Here is a 21,166-nt window from a genome sequence, read left to right as displayed (position 1 = left end):
TTCTCTTACCCTCAAGGTCTCCTACACCGTTGTTAGGAGAGGGAAAGAAACACATGAAGGAAAAAACCTCTCATAGTTCAACAACTCTGAGAAAGAAATGTTAATATCTCAGCAAATATCTTTAGTTTTCCCCTGATGCACAACTCTGCCACATATTTATAGTTATACTCTCTTTGAGTATATAAAATATTGTACCCATGACTTTTTAATTTAACACAAGCATTTCTCTAAATTACAAAACAATTAGCTATGAACTACATTTCAATAGGCTGATACTATGTACCATGTCTACATAACCGTCCCCATCACTGAACACAAAGTTGTTTCAAAGTTTCCACCAGTGCAAATAGTACTATCATAAACTATTTATCTGCATAAACTGCCCCACCCCTCCACAGTACTTAGGATAGGGTCCTAGCAGTTAAGATGACTGGCTCAAAAGGTATGAAGATTTGAAAAGTTTTCGTTCTTGACATAAATTCGAGATATGGCTTTCCCCACATGCTGGTTGGTACATCCCAACCAGTAGCTTACAGAAGACTTGATTCAATACATTCACCAAAATCAGATTCATCCTATGTCATTAGTTTTCTATAACCTTATCTTCCTCTTTCTCCTGTCTGCATTTGCAATATAGAGAAAAGGGTACCTTTTTTTTCCTTTAAGATTGGCCCTGAGCTAAAATCTGTTGCCAGTCTTTTATTTTCTTTTTCTTTTTCTTCTTCTCTCCAAAGGCCCCCAGTACATAGTTGTGTATTCTAGTTATACGCCCTTCTAGTTCTGCTATGTGGGACGCCACCTCAGTGTGGCTTGATGCGTGTTGCCAGTCTGCACCCAGAATTCAAACCAGTGAAACTCTGGGCCGCTGAAGCAGAGGGGGCAAACTTAACCACTGGGCCACGGGGTCAGCTCCAAAAGGGTAACTTTTTAAACAATACCTCCTTTTGCTTTTTTTTTTTTAAATTGCTGTCTGAGGGATTATTTTCATGATTACCCAGCATTAAAACCTCAGACTTATCTCCGTGATTGACTGGATATGGGAGACAAAGAAATGAGAGAAATAAAAAATTGTGTGAACTTCTCCTTTGAAAAGTCTCAAGATTTGGACCATTTCTTTCCATTTGATGTTCATTACTCCAATCTAACTACAAATCCCACGTGGCCTCCTGAGTTCTTTTCCTGTTCTATCTCGTTCACCCTGCACTCTTTTGTCAGATGACTCTTTCATTAACACTGAGCACATCACACAACTGTCTGACAGAAAAACTTTCCGTGGTTCTCTGTGTCTTCTGTAACTCCTTTGCCTGGCTCTCAACTCCAGTTATGACCCTTCAGCAAGTAAGCCTTATTTTTTACGTCCTCCTTCCCATTAACTTCATCTTCACTTTGCCTTCCTGCCTTTCCAAAAAAGCAGGCTATAGGACAATGCATTTGACACGTATTTTTATAGACCTAGAACTTGCCATTTACATGATGATTGAGAAGGTACCACAGGACCTTCCAGAGCTTATCACTGTAACGTCAATTTGTGAAAGTGGCTATTAATCAGGGTTTCTGGTTGCTAGCATTTTGAGATGATAGCTTATTCTGAATTTCTGGTCTCAAGCTACCACAGCAGAAGTAGAGAACTTGACCCTGAGTTTGATCAGGAACAAGGACTCTGATCTCTGAGACTATTCAGACTGTGTAGCCATTATATAATCTTACACTTAATATAATCATAACCCTTTAAAAATTCTGGCTTTTGTGGACAGGACTTGCATCCACCTTCTAGTGCAACCATGCTGTATTAAGCTTTGTCAGTATTTGCTCTGCTTTCAAGGGAATGTTTGTTTAACTCAGAGCTCTGCAAAAATGGAGCTCTATTCTGTTGGCTGTAGAGTACGTAGGTCAAGTGGAATTTCTGGCACTTCATTACGTTCCCTGACCCTCACTAAACAAACTTCAAAATATATATATTTGCAACAATTTGGAATAAACACTACACACAAGTGTTGACGGTAGATTTTCTGAAGAACTACCAAATGCATCAAGACTAAGGAAAACATTCTAATGATTCTTTCAAACATGAATATATTTAAATTCTCGTTAAACAATCTTCTTATTTAGTCTTCTCAGGCTTTGATGACATGCCACGATTGGCTGTTTATCAAAAACTTAGCAAGAAACGCTTAACAAGATATAATCATGTGCACACACTTATGCATAATTAAACCCAGTTTATAAATCAGTGCAGGGTGGAATGTGGTCACACTACTCAAGAAAAGTTGGTGGCTAGCAAATAACACTTTTCTCTCCACCTATAATGAGAAACCTTATAATGTGAATACTGTGAAGGTGAAATAATAACCTGATCTTAAATCTTAGTTAAAAACATCTATTTCCATCTCTAGTGAACTGAATGAAAGTTCTAACAAAATTAAGAAATTAATTTAGATATAAGAAGCCTGATCAGGCATTAATTGTTAATACTGGGATTGATGCAGGAAGGTGAGGATTCTCATCCTTTGAAGATTTTTAATTGAATGGATTCTCATCTGTGTGTTTTATTTTTTTCAAAGGACGATTTAGCTGACTCTCAGTTTCTTCATTTTATAGCTGTTCTTCCCACAGGAAAAAAAAAAAGGAATAATTGAGACTGAGTAATGGATATTTCTCAAGATCTCCATGACTGGGTATTGCATAGCATTAAATGTATACTTTTCTATTTATTTTATGACTTTGTCCAGTTAAAGTTACTGAGATAAGCACTCTAGTATTTACTTGTAACTTGAAACCTCTTTCATGGTGTGTCTGGATCCTAAGGGAAAAGAATTAGCATTTGAGGAATGCTTACCTTGTGCCAGGCATTTTATATGCATTATCTCATTTAATTCTCATAACCACAAGATATGGTTGATATTATTTAATCTGATTTTATGTGCCTGAGATCATAAAGGGAGTAAAGTATAGAACAGGAATTTGACTCTCGATCTCTTTTGTCTTTCTTTAAAGCCCTAGATCTTTCCACTAAACCACACTGGGTTTCCCACTGTAGCTAGTCAGTGGAGGTGACAAGAAGGGACATTCTAACAATAAGGGATGTTCTGAACTTTGACACAAATTCCCCTCTGGGAGTAAAATAAGAAAGAAACTAATATAATGAATTAGATTGAAATGTGTTACCTAATGCAGTGACTGGTTAAGCAAATTATGGACTAATCCTTACCATGGAATACTATGTCATCATTAGAAAGAACCAGATGAGTCTGTTAAATGAAGTAGAAGGCTGTCCATGAGTTGCAAAACAGTTGCAGAACAATATGTACAGTATGATATACTTCAACATGATAAACAACCATACATCCACATGTTTGCAAGTGCTTAGAAACAGGTCTGGAAGGATATATACAAAAAGGCCAGTTACTTCTGCTCAGCTGGCTAAGCAAATTTCACTTTTTAACGTATATGCACCACTGTTGTTTAAAGTTTTTGTTTGTGTAATTGTGTGTATTACATTTACAATTAAAAATCATGCAGTGGATTAGCTGAATAATCTGTAGGAAGGACTCAAACCAAGGAATGGGTGATTAAGGTGATTAAGATTTAATCTCACAAAAGCAAACTGCCCAGTCTCTTTGAAACTCTATCAGGCTTCAACATTACTAGACGTATATGGAGAAAGCGAAAACCTCATCACTTGTACTGTATTTTGCCTTATCTGAAGAAGATGTTAACAGAGGGCAAATGAGCAACAGTCATGTCAAACTTAGCAAGTCCAAAATGGAGCTCCCCAGTCTGCTCTTCCTGTTCATCCTGCTTCTCCCTCACTTTTACCCATCTCTCTACATGGCGCTACCATTTCTCCATGTGCCCAAGCCCACACCCTAGGAGGCACACTCAATTTCCCCTTTCCTTTCCCCACTGCATCCCTAGCAACAGCAAGTCCAGTCTGACCCACCATTAAAATATCTCCCTAAAGGCTCACTCAAGCCACCATTACCTCTTGCCTTGTTGCCTCCTAGTACGTCTCCTTGGTTTCACTTTTGCAATTCACTCTCCCCAAGGCAGCCAGAGTGATCTCTTATACTCCCTTAATTTAGCACTCTCTGTGGTTCTTCATTTTATTTAGAATGGAACCCAAATCTCTCACTGTGGCCCACAAGAACCTATGTGACCTGACACTGGTCTAATGTCCGTGACCTCAACTCCCACCACTGCCCTCCTAGTTTGTTCAGCTCAAGCCATCCTGGCCTGCTTTCTCTTTTCAAATACATCAAGCTCTTTTGGTCCTCTGGGTTTTTAAACTTACTTTTTTACTGCCTAGAATACTCTATTCTTAGCTGTTTACACACATGGCACCTTATCAATCTGAATCAATGTTTTACAGATGAGGAATTTGGATTTCAGAGAGTTTAAGTATCTTATTTGAGGTCACAGCACTTGGTACATGGAGAGGCTAGGTTTTACACTCATATCTGAATCATTTCCTGCTCTTCCCATTATACTAGATAAGAAAGTAAAGATGACCCATCCCAGGGCTCTGGCTATGCTTCTAACAATCAAATAGCAAACATCTACTCGTTGAAAAGGCCAGGAAAAATAAGCTCATTCATAAGTTCCTTTCTTAGGTTCTCTTTCCTACCTCTAGTACATTCTGCAGCTTCTGCAGGAAGACTTAGGTTAGCTAGAGGGGAAAATCTGAGATAGATGCATGTGGAAACTTTTGTCGTAGAGATCTGAAGTTAAATATTGCTCATTTAGGAAACGAGTATACGACAACACAACCAGAAACCCTTACAACTTACTTAGTTAGGTGTCCAAAGAGGGCTTTCATGGTGTCACGATTTGGTGGAGGGAGTTTTTGTACAAGAGACTTTATAGTTTCAATTCTTGTGTTGTAGTCTTGCTTTTCTGAAAAAGAAAAGAAATTAAAAAGGTTAGAAAAGTATGAGATTTCATAGGTACATGAGGGAATTTTCTTAGGAGAATTTTGGGCTAAGACTCAGCAACTTAAAGTCCTAATCAGCAGCCAAAGGGAATAGGCGCACTTAGCCTCGTTACCATGGAGTCTCTGCATTTTGACTCTGAATTAGATCACAGTAAGATGAAAGCAGCAACAGTATGGCTTCCACATGATCTTCCTGTTCAGATCAGGTATGAAATTAGTTTGCATAAATGTTTTACTATTTTACAAGTTGTGGTAGGATGAATAATGGCCTTCCAAGGATGTCCATATCCTAAACTCTGGAACCTGTGAATATGTTACTTTCCACGGCAAAATGGACTTTGCAGGTGTGATTGAGATGGGGAGATTCTCCTGGATTATGTGTGTGGGCCCAGTGTAATCACAAAGGTGGTTAAGAGGGAAGCAGGAAGATCAGAGTCAGGGAGAGAAGGTGATGTGACAAAGAAAGCAGAAGGAGAAATGGCTACGTGATGAAGGTCCCTGGGCCAAGGAATAAACACAGCCTCTAAAAACTGGAAAAGCAAAGACATAGAGCCTCTTGAAGGAGCACAGGCCTACCAACACCTTGATCTTTGCCCGGTGAAACTGATTTCAGACTTCTGATCTCCAGGAACATAAGATAATAAATTCATGTCGTTTGAAGCCACTGAGTTTGTGGTAATTTGTTACAACAGCAATGGGAAATGAATACACAAGGACACACAGTGTAATTCAATTACAAATATTCTATTGTTTACTTGATCTTGCGAAAGAGTAAAGGATTTTTTTTATTACTTCTATGCTATCCTTTCTCCCTAACACATTTTGCTTTTGCTGTAAAATAAGAAACTACAAAAAAAAAAAAAATTGAAAGCTTAATACCTAGTCACATACATTTAAAAAAATAGGAAATTATTCAAAACTACATACCACATAGATTGTTTCCCTTCATTTTGTTTCTTTTTTCCTTTATGGGCATGGATGGCACAGTAAGACTTGAGTTACTTAGTACACTTGAGAATGCATCTTACTTGAGAATGCATGTATTTTTAACCAGGGCCTAGAATTGTACTTATTTATTGAACTTAAACACATATGTACACTGATTAAGTACCTTTCCTTTCTATACTTTACTTCTAAGTTCTAGCACAGAGCTCCTGATGGTTCTAAAGAGGCTCCTGCTGGAAAAGACCATATATAAGAGAAGAATATGTAAGGCACACATCTACCCAATATCCATTCTCTTCTTCCTTAGGAATACAATTCCACTGTTGAGGGGATGGCAATATACCTAGCTAAAAGAGGTCATTTCCCAGCTTCCTTGGCAGCTGGAGTAACAATGTGACCAAGTTCGGTCAATGAGACTTAAATCAAAGTGCTATGTGGGACTTCTGGTGAGGCTGTGTTACAGGGAGCTGATTTGACTTTTTAGCCTTTTTACTTTTCTGCTCCTCAGAATGTAGATGGAACGGTTCTACTATGAAACGACCTTGAGATCCAAGGCCGTGCAGAATGGAACACACAGGTTGAAGAACCTTCCTGAAACTGTGAAGCAGTCAGACCAGTTCTGTACTACCTGTCTCTGATTATCTTTGACATAAGAAAATAAGTCCTTGTGTACTGAAGACTTTGAGGATGAGTCTCTAACACTAAAGCCAAACATAGTTCCTCATATGATGTACTTCCAAAAGTCCACTTCATAAGCACCTCTTATTACGTATATAAATTTTATACGGTGGGGTAAGAAAGAGTTACTTCGGAAACAGGCAGGTTTTTTTTTTTTTTAATACACTGTTGCAAAAGAAACTTTTTGTAAGGAATTATAGGAAAATATCCTGCAGAAGATGGTATTTGGCCAAAGTGGAGTTGGGGCAGTCTTCCTAGTAGAACTCTGCTTGGAAGCTTTTCTTCTTCCTCCTAAAACCACAAAGGCCTATAAATAATGCCTCCCACAGTCAGGGCTTTCAAAATTGCAGTTATTCTTAGAAGAGTTCCAACGTAATATGGATTGGACAACTGCAAATGAAAGAGACAAAGGGGAGAGAGAGAGGAAAGAAAGAAAAGCCAGTTGCAACACCACAGCCGACAGCAGATCTAATCTTTCTGCCAAAAGGGTAGAAGGCCCCCTTGTAGCTCAATGATGGTAAGAAAGCATAACGCTTCATAGGACCAGTTGGAGCCTGTGGGATAACTCAGAAAAAGAAGTAAAACAAGTCAATAAAGAAGAGAGTGGAATTGGAATAATATGCTCAGGACAGAGCTAACAGGGATACTTGGATACCTGTATCCAGCCATCTGAAGCTAATATCACATACCAATGACATACACATATGCATATACATGTACCTACATTTGTATATTCATGAGGTGGATACATTCTGCATGATTTGGCATGAGGCTAGTAGTATAATTTACCTGAGGATCTTGTGAACCACTTGGTTCAAGTAATAAAGATGATATTGGAAGAAGTGGGGAGGTGAGAGGAGGGAGGGGAGGAGAAGAGACCTTTCTATTTTCACTGAAATCTCTGGCCATGGTATGATCAGGTTATCGGCTGAGTCTCCAAAAAAGGATCAGTTGATATTGACAACTACTGAAGTAGCAGCCATAAATTAAGCTTGACAGATGATTAAGCAGAGAGTGGTCCAAATGGTTACGTCCAGGAAACCTCACTTTTAGGGAGGGTTTCAGAAAGGTTGGAAATTGCTTAATTGGAATTATTTGAATTTGCAAGGTCACTGCCATGATGCTTGGGCAGGAATTAAAACTTTACCAAGTCTTTTTAACCACTGGGTAAAAGAAACATGAACTTCCCTAGACAGAGTCAGTTCGCCCTCTTCTGTATTCCATTGTGCTTAGAACATCTTATCTATACAACTCTCCACCTGGTCAATTTCCCTCCATTAAACTGGGAATTTTCCTGTAAATCTAGGCAACTCTTATACTGGCATATAGTGGATTAAATGAATGAAGAAAGAATTAGTGAACAAATGAAAGACATGAACCTGGATTGGAATAGACCGACCTGGGTTTGAATGCTGTAACAGTTTTTTATTAGTTCTGTGGTCTTAGGTAAGTTTCTTACTTTCTTTGAATAATTTCTAAAAGGCTAGTTTTATGGATTAAACAAGATAGTATGTAATGTACCTAGCACAACGACTAGTAAAAAGTAAGTCCTCCATAAATGTTCACCTCTTTTCCCCCTTCCCCTTTTCTGAGGTCCACTCTGGGTCTGGGTCACCTTTGACTTTCAGCAGCAAGCATTCTATCTGGCTGCAGGGAGCATTCAAGATGTAGTTGCTGAAACTTGAACTGAGTGGGTGCTGGTTGGTGACAATACAATTGCTATGGTAGCCAGACATTTCAGAGTACCCTACATACTTTGTGATAGGCAGAGAGACTGATGATCTGATTAGTGAGCAGGTCGGTTATATATAAGAATCCTTATAAAAGTAATTAGTAATTCCCATATCTGCTTAGAAGAAACGTCCTACATGAAGAATGTTTTACGGAAATATTTCTTCTTTTACTCTACTTTCACACACACTTGACGAATTGGACAATTAAATAGTGGTACAAACATGTTTGTGGCTAAGTTATCCTTAACTACTGGAGGGGGAACTGGACAATAGCTTAGAGAGGGCTGAAATATTATTAAGGAGGAGCAATTTATTTTTCTTACAACATCTTACAACATAAAGAACAAAATCTTTAAAAAGGTTATAGGAGCAGTGGCTTCCCATTCAAATCAATACCACACCCACTCTTCCATAGCTTGTAAACTCAGGAAATAACACAAACACTTCTAAGTGGAGGAACATCTAAAAATACAATTGGATACATTAAAATCGAAATGACACCTTTTCAGATCTGGTTTATTGATGTGTCATATTAGGAGTTGGAATCAGCATACATAATACAGGAGTGGTTAATGAGCTAAGATTCATACACAGCTTACTAAAGAAGTGTCAACTGTCTTCAATTGATTCAGTGAGCATCTGAAAGACAGCATTTTCTATTAATATTTCTCCTTCAGCATATGTTTTCTCACTATCGTGAAGTACTGAGAGTTTTGAGAAAACTGAGATATCTCTGGCTTTTTTATGTTATGACTAAAGGGGGAAGAAAGAACGTTTTCTACACGGAGAATTAGAGAACCTCTTAGGTAAATCATATACTAAGAGACTTGTGCAACTTCTTTCCAGTAATAATCAACTCCCTAATTCTTTCCTTTTTCACTCACATTTGTTCCTACCCTCATTCCCTTATGATTCATTTTTCTATGTACTCTGTGCTCTTTAATACTTCCATTTTAGTCCCCCACTCAGATCCAAACACCTTCTCCAATCTTTAAGCTGTGACCCACAACTGCATACCAAACCTTTCTGTAGCACTTCCTTTTTGCCACTCAACAGTGGGAAAAAAAATGTATATGTAAAAATATATACAGTGTACATGTACATATTAAAATAGTAAACTCTTTCTTACTAACACTCACTCTTCACTCACCTGGCCCCATATTCTCAGACTACTCTGCTCAGTTACAACTGAACTCTGTTGTAAACGAGCTTCTTCAAAAGCAACTCCAGGCTACTTAGAGAAGTAACGTCTACACGATGTGAAATGTGCTCTTCACGTTATAGAAGGATGTGGCTTTATAGTTTTCACTGATTCATGGTTTTGAGACACATATTTAAAAATATGGTTTATGATAGTTACATTTGCATTTATCTGCATGAAATGTTCCTACTAAAACAAGGACATTTACAACAAAATGCCTTTGCAGAGATAAGATAAGTTATACAATGATGGCAAGAGCTCTGTGCAGTGCAGAACCCTGGACCTCATGACCCCTGGACACTTTTCCAGCCTTATCATCCATGCATTTATTATTATTAACTTATTTATAGCCACATGTTAAATCATATTTCAAAATTAATTCTGCTTTGTTATATAGGTTCCCTCAGAGGAAGAAAAGACCAGATTCTCCCAGTAACCAGTGTATCGGGGGTACTATTCATTCTATTTCTCTGTAGTTCCTGAAGGACTACAGTACCCCTTTGTTTTAAGGAGGTCAGCAACATCACAGCTGTTCTGCTTTTGAAAGTTATTCTGGAATGTATAGTGGATCCTGTATGAAAAAATGATAGTCACCTATATGTCAGGGCTATATTTGGAAGAAAGCAGTTTAGTTTCTAATCACTTTACACTTTTTGTATCATGACTATTTCAGGATTTAGAGACCGTTGTGGCTTACAGGAAGGATTGGTATTTTCAGGGCACATTTTGTCTGTTTCAATGCACCTTATGACTGGGTACAAATCTTTGAGGCTATGCCCTTTTTTTCCCCTGAGGAAGATTAGCACTGAGCTAACATCTGCTGCCAATCCTCCTCTTTTCTGCTGAGGAAGACTGACTCTGAGCTAACATCCATGCCCTTCTTCCTCCACTTTATATGTGGGATGCCTACCACAGCACGGCTTACCAAGCCATGCCATGTCTGTGCCTGGGATCTGAACCGGTGAACCCTGGGATGCTGAAGCAGAATGTGTGAACTTAAATGCTGCGCCACCTGGCTGGCCCCGAGGTTATGCCTTTTAATTATAAAACTTGAGTTGGGTATTAAGGAATCAACCAAGGCATGGCAACAATTGCTTGATAAATTTCCTTAAAGAACACACTTACTTTAGGGAGAAACACTCAGGGGAAAATTCAAGACTCACAAATAGACATATACTTGAAACTCATGTTATAAAGTAAGAGAAGCGGTATATCAGGTAAGAGTCTAAAAGGACTAGGTGAGCATTCTTCCTGTACTGCATAATTTGAGGCAAGTTGCTTGAACTCTTGACACTTCCAGTTCCTTACTTAAAAATACAAAAACTCCATATATCTATATATATATCTATATATCTATATCTATATCTATATCTTAGGATTGTTTGCAGAATTAAATGTTCAATGCACATAAATGCACACAGAGTAAGTGCTCATTAAATGTAAGTTGCCTTCCCATTAAAATCTTTCCTTTGACTCATCCTCTCTATCAGTCCTGACACGATGGTTCATAGCTCAAGATTATTTTCAAAATCATATGTTTCATATGTTTCACAAATTTCACTGTTGAGTACCTTTTCCTAAAAACAGGAATAGCCCAGAGTATGTGATAGTTATGTAAACACACAGAATGCTGTCCATTACCAAAGAGTATTTGGATATAATTCATAAGTAGATATAGTGTATCATAAATAGAAGTGCCATTGTATCATAAACAAGGCATAACCATGGCCTTCAGGCTAACTTGTGGTTGGCAACTTGCAATTTTTCAAGATTCTGCCCTCCTTGCTCCCCTCCAAACCAGAAAAGCCAAATTTTCTATTTAATTAAAAAGAAGGCACAATCTCAATGCTTGCAGATACCTGGTAAGTTTGAATTTAGGTGTTGATAATCTATGTCAAAACATTGAACTTGAGAACAGAGGAATGTAAGTTTCAGGGCATGAAAAATTCAGCAGGGACTGAATCTGCTTGACTGAGCAAGACTTCTTTCTTTCTCTAGTGAGGATTACCAGAGAATTAGGCCGAATCATCTCATTGGCACAGCAGACTTCTCTTGTATTCATAGTTTCTCCTTCCAGGAGATGTTAATGTTTTGTCTGATTTTTGAATAAAGAAGCCCCTTTAGGAAGAATTTTAAAAATGGAAATAACTCGGGCTGGCCTGGTGGAGCAGCGGTTAAGTTCACCTGCTCTGCTTTGGTGGCCTGGGGTTCACTGGTTCAGATCTTGGGCGTGGACCTACTACCACTTATCAAACCATGCTGTGGCAGGTATCTCACATATAAAGTTGAGGAAGATGGGCATGGATGTTAGCTCAGGGCCAATCTTCTTCAGCAAAAAGAGGAGGATTGGTGGCGGATGTTAGCTCACAGCTAATCTTCCTCAAAAAAACCCCCCAAAACAAAAAACAAAGAAATGGAAATAACTCTCAATAGCTAATAAATGTCAATAACAAATATACGCTGGCCAATTGATTGCCATAAGCCCAGGGATTCCTTAACCTGTGAGGAAAGCTTCAGCATACTGGCCAGTTTAGCATCATTTCCAGAGGCCAGTTCTGATCCTTGTCCAGGAGGAGCTAGGCCATCAGAGCATGATGTTAGGAGCAAACCTAATCTCGTTAAGTGCAACCTCTATTTCTTTCCACCTATACTCCTACTCTCTGGCAATAAACAATTAAGAAATTGCTAAAACAAAAATAAGTCAATCTGTTTCTTAAATAAGTTTTGAAGTATTAAACATATACATATATACACGTGGTTGAAAAAAACAAATATATTATGGCCTCCTGCAACATAGGCCTATGTGGCAAATACAAAGTTGGTTCCTATCTTCTGTCATTTTACAGGTCAGAGGGGCAGAAAAATATAAAACATGTCATAAGAGATGTTTACATTTAAGACCTATCAAATATAAGTATCTTATATGAAATTTATATCTTCCTTCTGACTGAGGAGATCCTCTAAGATGATTGCTAAACTCCAAAACTTCTCAGGTGTTAGCTCGCTATCAAAAAAATTAAAAATAATTGAGAAATGCAATTACTATCAAATCAATGAATGTAAAATTTCACTTCATCAATTTCTGAAGGCCTTCAAATGATCATTCTTAACTTCCTCATGCATCCGGAAATACATTCAGGAAAGTAATAAAATCACCTTTTCTTTTTCATGTAAATGTATCTATGTTATTCTAGGGTCTTCCGGTGCACTGAGCTCACATTGAGGGCACATTTGGAAAAAGTATTCAGGTTTTAGTCTCTAAGTAACTTTTAATAAAGGGTATTGCTTTGGGGCAACCAATTTTAGGACGACAACATTTCCTAAAATTCACCAACCTGAAACTGTCTCTTAAACCAAACTTCCTCAATTTTGCAGCAACGCCTCTCTTTGCCTGAACTGAAGGGTAAGACGATGACTGACACCCCAGCAGTCATCTTCACAGGAAAGCACGATGGTATTGCCCTCCCTAGAATTTCTTGTTTTCAAAGTAATTTTGGAGGTGTCATGGTGGCCAAGTAATTTCCGAAACTTATCAATGATACTAATTCATCCTCAGGCCATAGTCTGCTAGGAAAATAAAGCTCACTAGTTTATTTCTTTGAAATTCAGTTCTCCTGTGAGAATTTTCTTTAAACTGTATTTATTCATACATATCTGGTTTTACAAGCTTTTCTTTTTTTTAAACAAGTCTTACCATTTTGAGTCATTGGACATCTTTCTAATCATAAACCAGCAATTCATTTTAAAGACTCAAGTAGCTATCTATATTAAGCATTGTTTTTGAACATTTTCACAAGGGTGGAAATACTACAAATACTTTCTAGATTTGAAGTTTTTAATATAAGTGTCTGCCTCTTTCCATTGCAGACAAATTAAATTTATAGGGGATTTAAATAATCTCACTCGAAAACAGCTAAGATCAGTCACACAATTAGGAAAAACGTGAACTAAGAAATATGTTTCCCTGTCTTTTGGGTTAAAAATACTTTTTAAAGGAAGCATATTAAACTTTGTCCATAACTATTCATTTTGAACAAAAGATCTCTGAAGAAGAAAAAATGGTTAGTATAGTGGACTGTTTTTCTGGTCAGTTCATTTGACATGGCCACACAGTGACACTGGAAGCAACGACGAGTTAATAGCACAAGCATCAAAATCCTTTAAGGAATGGGGAATAAAATAATTTTATGATTCAGCTTCTTTTTTTTTAATTGTGAGACTATTGTGAAAGAAGAAAAACAGGCAACATGTGGTAACTTGAGTCAGCATTTCTGAACTGGGAATGATAAACACCTCTGCCTGGCTTTGGCATTTATCAGAACTGAGATATTATTACCACATAGAGTCACAGCATGGTTACTGTTATCATCGGAAAAAGGAGCCAGCTAATCTTAATGGTTTGTAAAGCCGTTACCTGCACTGGTCTGACATTTATCATGATCATTTTACCACATGGGTCCTACATAGCAAAGGTCTTTTATCTGGAAGGGACATCACTATGAATTATTATTTGCAGCTAGGTAGAAAATTGTATGTTGTAGATACCTTTTCTCATTATAAATCACATAGTCACATTTCACCATTTCCCCCAGAAAGCTGCTGAGCCCAGGTTTTTTTTGCCACAGCTTGCTTTCCTTTCCCTCTCTCTCTTTCTTTATAGTTTCTTGAAAATATTAGCCCTTTTTTTCATTAACATCCTTAATATAATTTTTGAGGAAACACATATATGGTAGGTGAACATATGGACGCACTTTCATTATAGTTCGGGGAGTTTCCTCCACATTCTGTAAAGGACTACACAGTACTTTAGAAATTGAAGTTGATAAACTGTCTACTTTTCTTTTTTTCTTTTTAAATGCTTATTCTTTCTTCTGTCTTGGTGGCCAGACTTTTCTTCGTTCTTGACCTTGTCAATAGAATATTTACCAGTAGATCAGACAAAATTTCTGATGCTTGATCTGAAATACTCAAAACACTTATGCCATTTCTTGCCTGAAATCCTTAGCTTGGAAATGTGTTCTCATAAGGAGTAAAATACAATTTTATTTTGTTAGATTGTGATTTTTTTTAGATTCTGTTTTAGTAAGTTACAATGGAGTAGAGGGCTCCTCCAACAAATTTGTTTAAAAAGATGGTAAGGTTCTATCCCTAACTATCTTTGTCCTAGTGACATACGTTAATATATAGTATAGAAGGAATAAGGATACTAAAAGGTACGATGTTTTGAAGCATGGAACAAAGTCAGTAAAGTGAAATTACTTTGACAATGGAAGATTACAATGAAAAGCTCAAGTTGTTTACCATGGGGAAGAAATGAACAAATACTCTCTTTTAAAAAGATTGAGACAACTAATCTTCTGAAGGAGATATTTATATATTTTCTTCTTTCTCAAGTGTTCCATTAGGAATAAACAAGCCAGAATTTCTGCACTTTTATAATGAAGACGGAGGAGAATTCTTTGCCATTTTTGCATCAAGGAAGAAATGTGCAAGAAGAATGTGACAATTTAAGCAAATCAAGATTGTTTCAAATGGATCACAAACGGGACTTTGTGGGGTATTTTATACTAGCATGTGAGGCAAACAGTAAATTTGAAAGGAGGCTTTTCTCAATGGTCTAGTTCTGATGTGTTTTCCCATTTCTTTGTGTGTTTAAAAGAGGTTTGGATGTGGTGTTTAAAATTGCTTCGACTCTTTTGCAAATGAGTTCTGGAGAAATATTCGCACATGAAGGAAAGCTGATGTGCTGTAGTGCTGACAGCAGCTGGGGGGATATGAATGAAGAAACCAGATTCTCAAGCCTGCATTTATCAAAAATAAACACCTATCATTCTATTAAAAAAAAATTACCATTTTAAATGTTTATGGGTATCAATAACAAACCACTCTCCCTTTGAAGAAGCCAGCATCTTTCTCACATAGCTCCATTATTTGAGGGGAGGGGGTGATAAAAACTTTCACTGGACATGCAGTATTCTAGTCATGTGCATTAGTTTGCCTCCCTTGTTACATTCAGTTCCATATTAATTTTTGTATTATTACACATTTTCTCCAAAGGAAACAGTTTCTGTTTCAGAGACTTGCGAGAGACATGCTTGTATAAATGTGAGGGCGGGGCTGGTGTTGGAGGAGGTCACTCGTGAAATTAACTTGTACTTTTACTGCTCAAAAGAAGTTGCACACACATTGGTTGGGTCGTCTAAAATTTCATTGTAAAGAGGTGATCTAATATTCCAACACTGCCTCACCAATCGAATGAAAGGCTACGCTGATTTGAAACAAACAAACAAACAAACAAGCCCTTTTATTCTTTTTTATTTCAGAATGACTCTTTTGTTCTAGTTAAACATCATCCTGCCATTATTGCCCCCAAATATTATGACCTGGGAGCATTTACAATAATTAGTGAGGGGTTCTGCTGCTTGGACTTTCCTCGTTTTTGGGGGAACTGGGTGAATTTTTGAGTGCTAATGAAAGTCGGAGACTTTTAGCAGTGGTTCGAGCCAGGCACAGCGCCGGCAGACGCATTAAGCTTCCCACTGTGCTGCAGAGCAAGCCGCCCCGCTGTTATGTTTACCGTAGTTTTAACGTCTGCGAAAAAATTCCTGATGCAACCAAATTACGTTGTGCCCTCTTGTTTATCTAACCCCGCCCAACTCCCCAATTTAGCGGATTCCTGTTGCCCGTGCCCATTACAGAAAGCTCCTTCTCAACTTTGTGGGCATTTTACCACTTCACTTCTTGCCATGAGAGCCCAGCTGCCTTACAGTCATGTCTGGAGGATCATACATGGTTTATCTAGAAGTTTCGGGAGGATCACACACACATACCTTGCTCTACTTATGCCACTTAATAACAGATATCCCCCTCTCTACTGCATTTGAATTTCATGGGAGGTAATGTTAAAGCATCAAATTTAATCATCGGGCATTGACAATACTGGCTTAAAAGGCAGATGTATTTGGTGAAATGCACTGTGTCTTTAAAGAAATCTATTGAAAGACCTCAAACTACCACTGCAAACTAAATAATCTGCTCTGAGATGACAACAACCAATCTATGATTTGAGTTGATTTATTCTTTGTCTTTTTCTTAAAAATTGTCTCAAAGAAAATGACCATTCCATTATATTGCACATTGATAAATTCATGAAGTGTGATGTATAGTGAAGTTTTTAATGAATATTCATACAACTCTTTCAATACATTAACAGGACTTAAGACAATGAGGATGCAACTCCTTCCCATTTAGATAGTGGAGAGGAAAGTGGAATTAATAGCATAAACAGCACTTGGAAAAGTTTAACTCTAATGTATCAAACTCCAGGTGCCAGAGTTTGAGGAAAATAACCAATAATAGCCATTTTTTACATATTTGATGGGACTGATTATGCAATGTGCAACTCTAAATGGCTTATAGCACATTGTAGCATGGTTCCATCCCATTGGCTACAGTAGGGTGCAGGCAGATGGATGACAGTGACAGGGAGAGAAGTGCTTTTGCTTAGCCGTGCGTTAAGATGCCATCCAGAAGCTCTGTGCACTGCAGACACTTCATTAGGATGCCAGGATAATGGTAAACTACCACTCAGAGTGACACCCCATTTCCTGCTTACTGAGCGCTCCAACCTCGGCAGATGTCAACAATCTCACAGTGCTACAGAGCAGACCTAACTTTCCAGCCACTTTGACTCCAATTTTTTCCTCCTAACAGTGCCATACATTATGTGCAATATGTAACAGCAAACACCTCACTGAAAACAAAATCTGCCCAGTTTGTTACGACTGGAGTGCTTAATTTTTTTTCTTTTAAAAGATAAGGGACAGTGAGTTGGGTAAAGTCCATTCCTTATTTCAACCTCAAAATTTCTTGCTATGATTTCGATTTGCTAATCAGTTCAAAGTGTTAATTGTGTGGTGAACTCTTATTAATGGTGGTTAAACTCTGATCACAGGGGATATGACTGTTTCTTTTAATTAATGTCCGTTCCAAAGGTAAGAGATTGTGGAATTCTTTTGTTAAAGATTTTAGACTTAGTTCTGGTGTGATTCTTAGTTGTCTGCCAAGAAAAGGCTGACTTAGCATCTGGATGATATTTCCTCTGCAAATGTATAACTTGAGGCCATTTGCACACCTCCTTACCAGCAATTCAAGCCAATAGAAACTTCTTTTTTTGCCGTGTAAAGTCCAAAATTATTTTCATAAAGAACCAAGGTGTGGTTTAGATAATGAAAAAAAAATCCCTCAAATGGAAATATAATATTTTGAAATCTATCGTTATGATAAATGATTGATTTACATTTTGCAATTCTAAGCATCTTCTTAGAAGCTCAAAGGACCTTGAAAATTGCAAGACTAAAAATAAATATCCTCCTTTCAGGCCTGTTACCATTTCTAGGTAAAGACACAAATGTAAAGAAGACGTCAAAGGCAAAGGTCACACTCCAGGGAGAATTTGAATGCAAACTTTCACTGTGATGTCCTCTAAAAAAAGGTGATGCAAATCTAGACTTTTGGTTTAAAATGGCATCTGGTTGGCAACACCTAACCACCTCTTGGAACTTGTCACTAAATATACTTGAAGACAAAGAAAATAGACTAGAATTCTTAAAATAAACAGGAACTGACAGTTAACATGGTGACAAAAAGTTAAGAGTAATTTCCTTCAAGACAGCTTGAACTTAATTGGAAAATGCCAGTCGTGGGGCCACCTGTGCTATCGAACTATTGAACCAGAGAACCTGCCTTTCTGAAAGCAAATAGAAACATCCTTATCTTTCTTCAACTGCCTGACTTCAGAATCAAAGACTCAAGGTCTATGCCAACCCTAAAGACTGGGCAGCAGCCTCTTTCCTACACGGCTAATTCTGTTAAGTAGTATGAATGCTTTCCTTCTTTCCTTTTTTACCAGTCCTTTCCCCTTCTAACTATAGATGAAGACTTCTGTTATACCTGCAATAATTTAGGGAGAGCAATTTTCATAAAATAACTGAAGAGATTAAAAGTGGAAGGCAGAAGGGGTGCCCTGATAATGGCACATATCACCCTAGGAATTATAGTCCCTTATATAAAACATAGGAGGGATGGGGACTGGCAAAATTCTATTAAGAATACATTTTTAAAATTCTAACGTTTTACGTATTTTATCTTTTAGAGTTCCAGTGAGTTAAGGAATATGGTGAGAGAAAATTCGATCTCAGGATAGTAGGGCCATAAGACAATAATTCTTATCTCTTCGATAAGAATTAATATAAGAACTGTGATTACCAATTTCTCACCTGGATGTAGCTCCAAGAAAAGGATTAGACTAGAACTGAAGCAGAGGGTAAAAAGCAGTATGCCTAGAAGGTTGGATACATTTCCATCTTTTGAGAAGAGTAAGCATAACAAAATTTACAACAATGCATGACCTATGAAAAAACTCATTTGCAATAAGAGAACAACGCTCAGAAGTGCAAAACTCTCACAATGACCATGAGACAATTAGGAAACCATTTAGCATCCTTAATAGAATTTGAGACGCGAAGGAGTCTAATGAAAAGGATCAGCAAGGCATCAGGAGAGAACAGGATAAAATGAAAAGATACCAGTATAAGATGATATGGAGATAGATGGTGAAGAAAGTGTGAAAACTAAAAATGCAAAACAAAATTAAATTTTGCATTAAAGGCCAAATTATCATTGCAGAAAAAATAGTTTAGTCATATGGATGACAAACTAGAGAAGCTTCCCCAGAATGTGGAAACAAAAAAATGATAGGAAGAATGGGACCGCCAGGTGGCATAGCAGTTAAGTTTGCATGCTCCACTTCAGTGGCCCAGATGCCGGGTGTGGACCCATGCGCTACTTATCAAGCCATGTTGTGGCAAGTGTCCCATGTATAAAACAGAGGAAGATAGGCACAGATGTTAGCTCAGGGCCCATCTTCCTTAGCAAAAAGAGGAGGATAGGTGGTGGATGTTAGCTTAGGGCTAATCTTCTTCTTCTTCAAAAAATCAATAGGAAGAAGATGTTGAAAGTTGGAGAATTGAGAGATTGTCTACAATTTATAAGTATACTTGAGGAAGAAACCAGAACATTTGAAAAATACACAATAATCAAGGACAAAATTAAAGAAGACTGTGAGTGAAAAAATGTATCTCAGTATTAAAAATGACAGGTTCTAAGAAAACATTATGAGTAGATACACTTTTGATATATTCTGACAAAACTTTAGAACGATAAAGATCAAGCAGTATCCTACAAATATTTGAACAAAATAAGACTAAATAAGTAATCATCCAGGCTTTCCTAAGATTTATCTCACTAAATTCTAAAGTAAAAGAAAGCAGTATCTGCTATGTATAGGGGGAAAGAAATGGTGGCCCTCAAACTGTACGCACACAAATTATCTTTTCCATGTTAAAACAAAAGAAAGATTCTCATCTATGCAAAGAGCTATAATAGCACTGCTTTCCTGAAAAGTTTACTTTAAGGCTTATGTAAGCCTACCAAGAGATGAATCAGAATTAGGAATAGACACATTATAAACAAAACTAAGTATCTTCTTTACTTATTTGGAACCCAAACTCAGAAGACCCCAGTGGATTATTTCTCTCTGGCTTCCATTTTGTTCTCTGTACCAGGAAATGAATTTCTTGTGGTCCACTCCTCACAGTTCAGGTGAAAGCTCTGTTGACATGTGATGATCATTGAAAACAATAACTGGTGCTATTCACTTCTGGCGTTTGCTAACAAACACCGTGACTGGAACATTGCACTCTTGAGTTGCTAAATAAACTTTCTCTTCCCGTCTTAAAAATCAAAGCTTCAGAGAACAGCAGAATATTTATTACATTGCTAAGAATCTTTGGTAAACATGCTTTATATCTGTAATAATTGTACTGAAAAAACTGAATTGAGGGAAAATTAAAGTGATAAAGACTAAAAAATCAAGCAATGATAGGTATTATATATGAATTTTTCTACGTTACATATGTTTTCAAATTAAGTAGGCTATGGAAAAAAATGCAAAGCAAACAGGTCAAAAGGAAATATCCACAAAAGATGGTGATGAAATTTGGAGTGATTTTAATTTTCTTTTTTACTTTTCTGTTCAAGTTAGCTTTAATAAATGTTTATTATTCTTGTAATCTTAAAAGAAATGATTTAAAGTAAATTTGGACAATTGCTTAGATACCATATAATTATAGCTCTGCTAAGCAGCTAATTAAAGAGACTGGTAGAAAATATACCAAACTGTTAACCATGATAAGTTATCTTTGAATAATAGGAGTATGGATGAGTTTCTTCCATGTTCAAAATGCATTTTCCAAACTTTCTATTTTGCGTAAGTATTATCTTAATAATAAAAATTGGTACAGATGACAACTTTCAGTTGTTCCACGCCACTGAAAAATAAACTGTTTTCACAGATCAAACTATTTCTAGGAAAATAATATTCTAGAACTTTTCTCTAGGTATTTCTATTGCAGTTAATCTTTTATTTAGTGAATATATTCTAGAATCAAGAAAGCAAAGTCAGAGTTTGAGACTTTCTTCTCATAGGTGAAAATATTGGGTGTAGGGTACTTGCAGGAAGAGTACAGAAAGAAGACCTAAAATGCCACAGGACTATATATTTGCAACCTGAAGAAAGACTGAGGATACTGCAGTGCTGTGTATGTAACCATATTCTAG

At 37.2% G+C, this 21,166-nt stretch overlaps 1 protein-coding gene across 1 annotated transcript in view; it reads right to left on the bottom strand.

Moving 5' to 3' along the window:
• ARHGAP15 (Rho GTPase activating protein 15) overlaps positions 1–21,166 on the bottom strand; it is a 607,959-nt gene that overhangs the window by 52,991 nt on the left and 533,802 nt on the right. The window contains exon 13 of the mRNA XM_014852163.3: positions 4,788–4,893. Within this exon, the coding sequence (XP_014707649.2) occupies positions 4,788–4,893 (106 nt within the window). The remainder of the gene's footprint in view (positions 1–4,787; positions 4,894–21,166) is intronic.

The sequence above is a fragment of the Equus asinus genome, chromosome 4, assembly GCF_041296235.1.
Source record: "Equus asinus isolate D_3611 breed Donkey chromosome 4, EquAss-T2T_v2, whole genome shotgun sequence".
NCBI lineage: Eukaryota > Metazoa > Chordata > Mammalia > Perissodactyla > Equidae > Equus > Equus asinus.
This window is presented reverse-complemented; position numbering and strand designations above follow the sequence as displayed.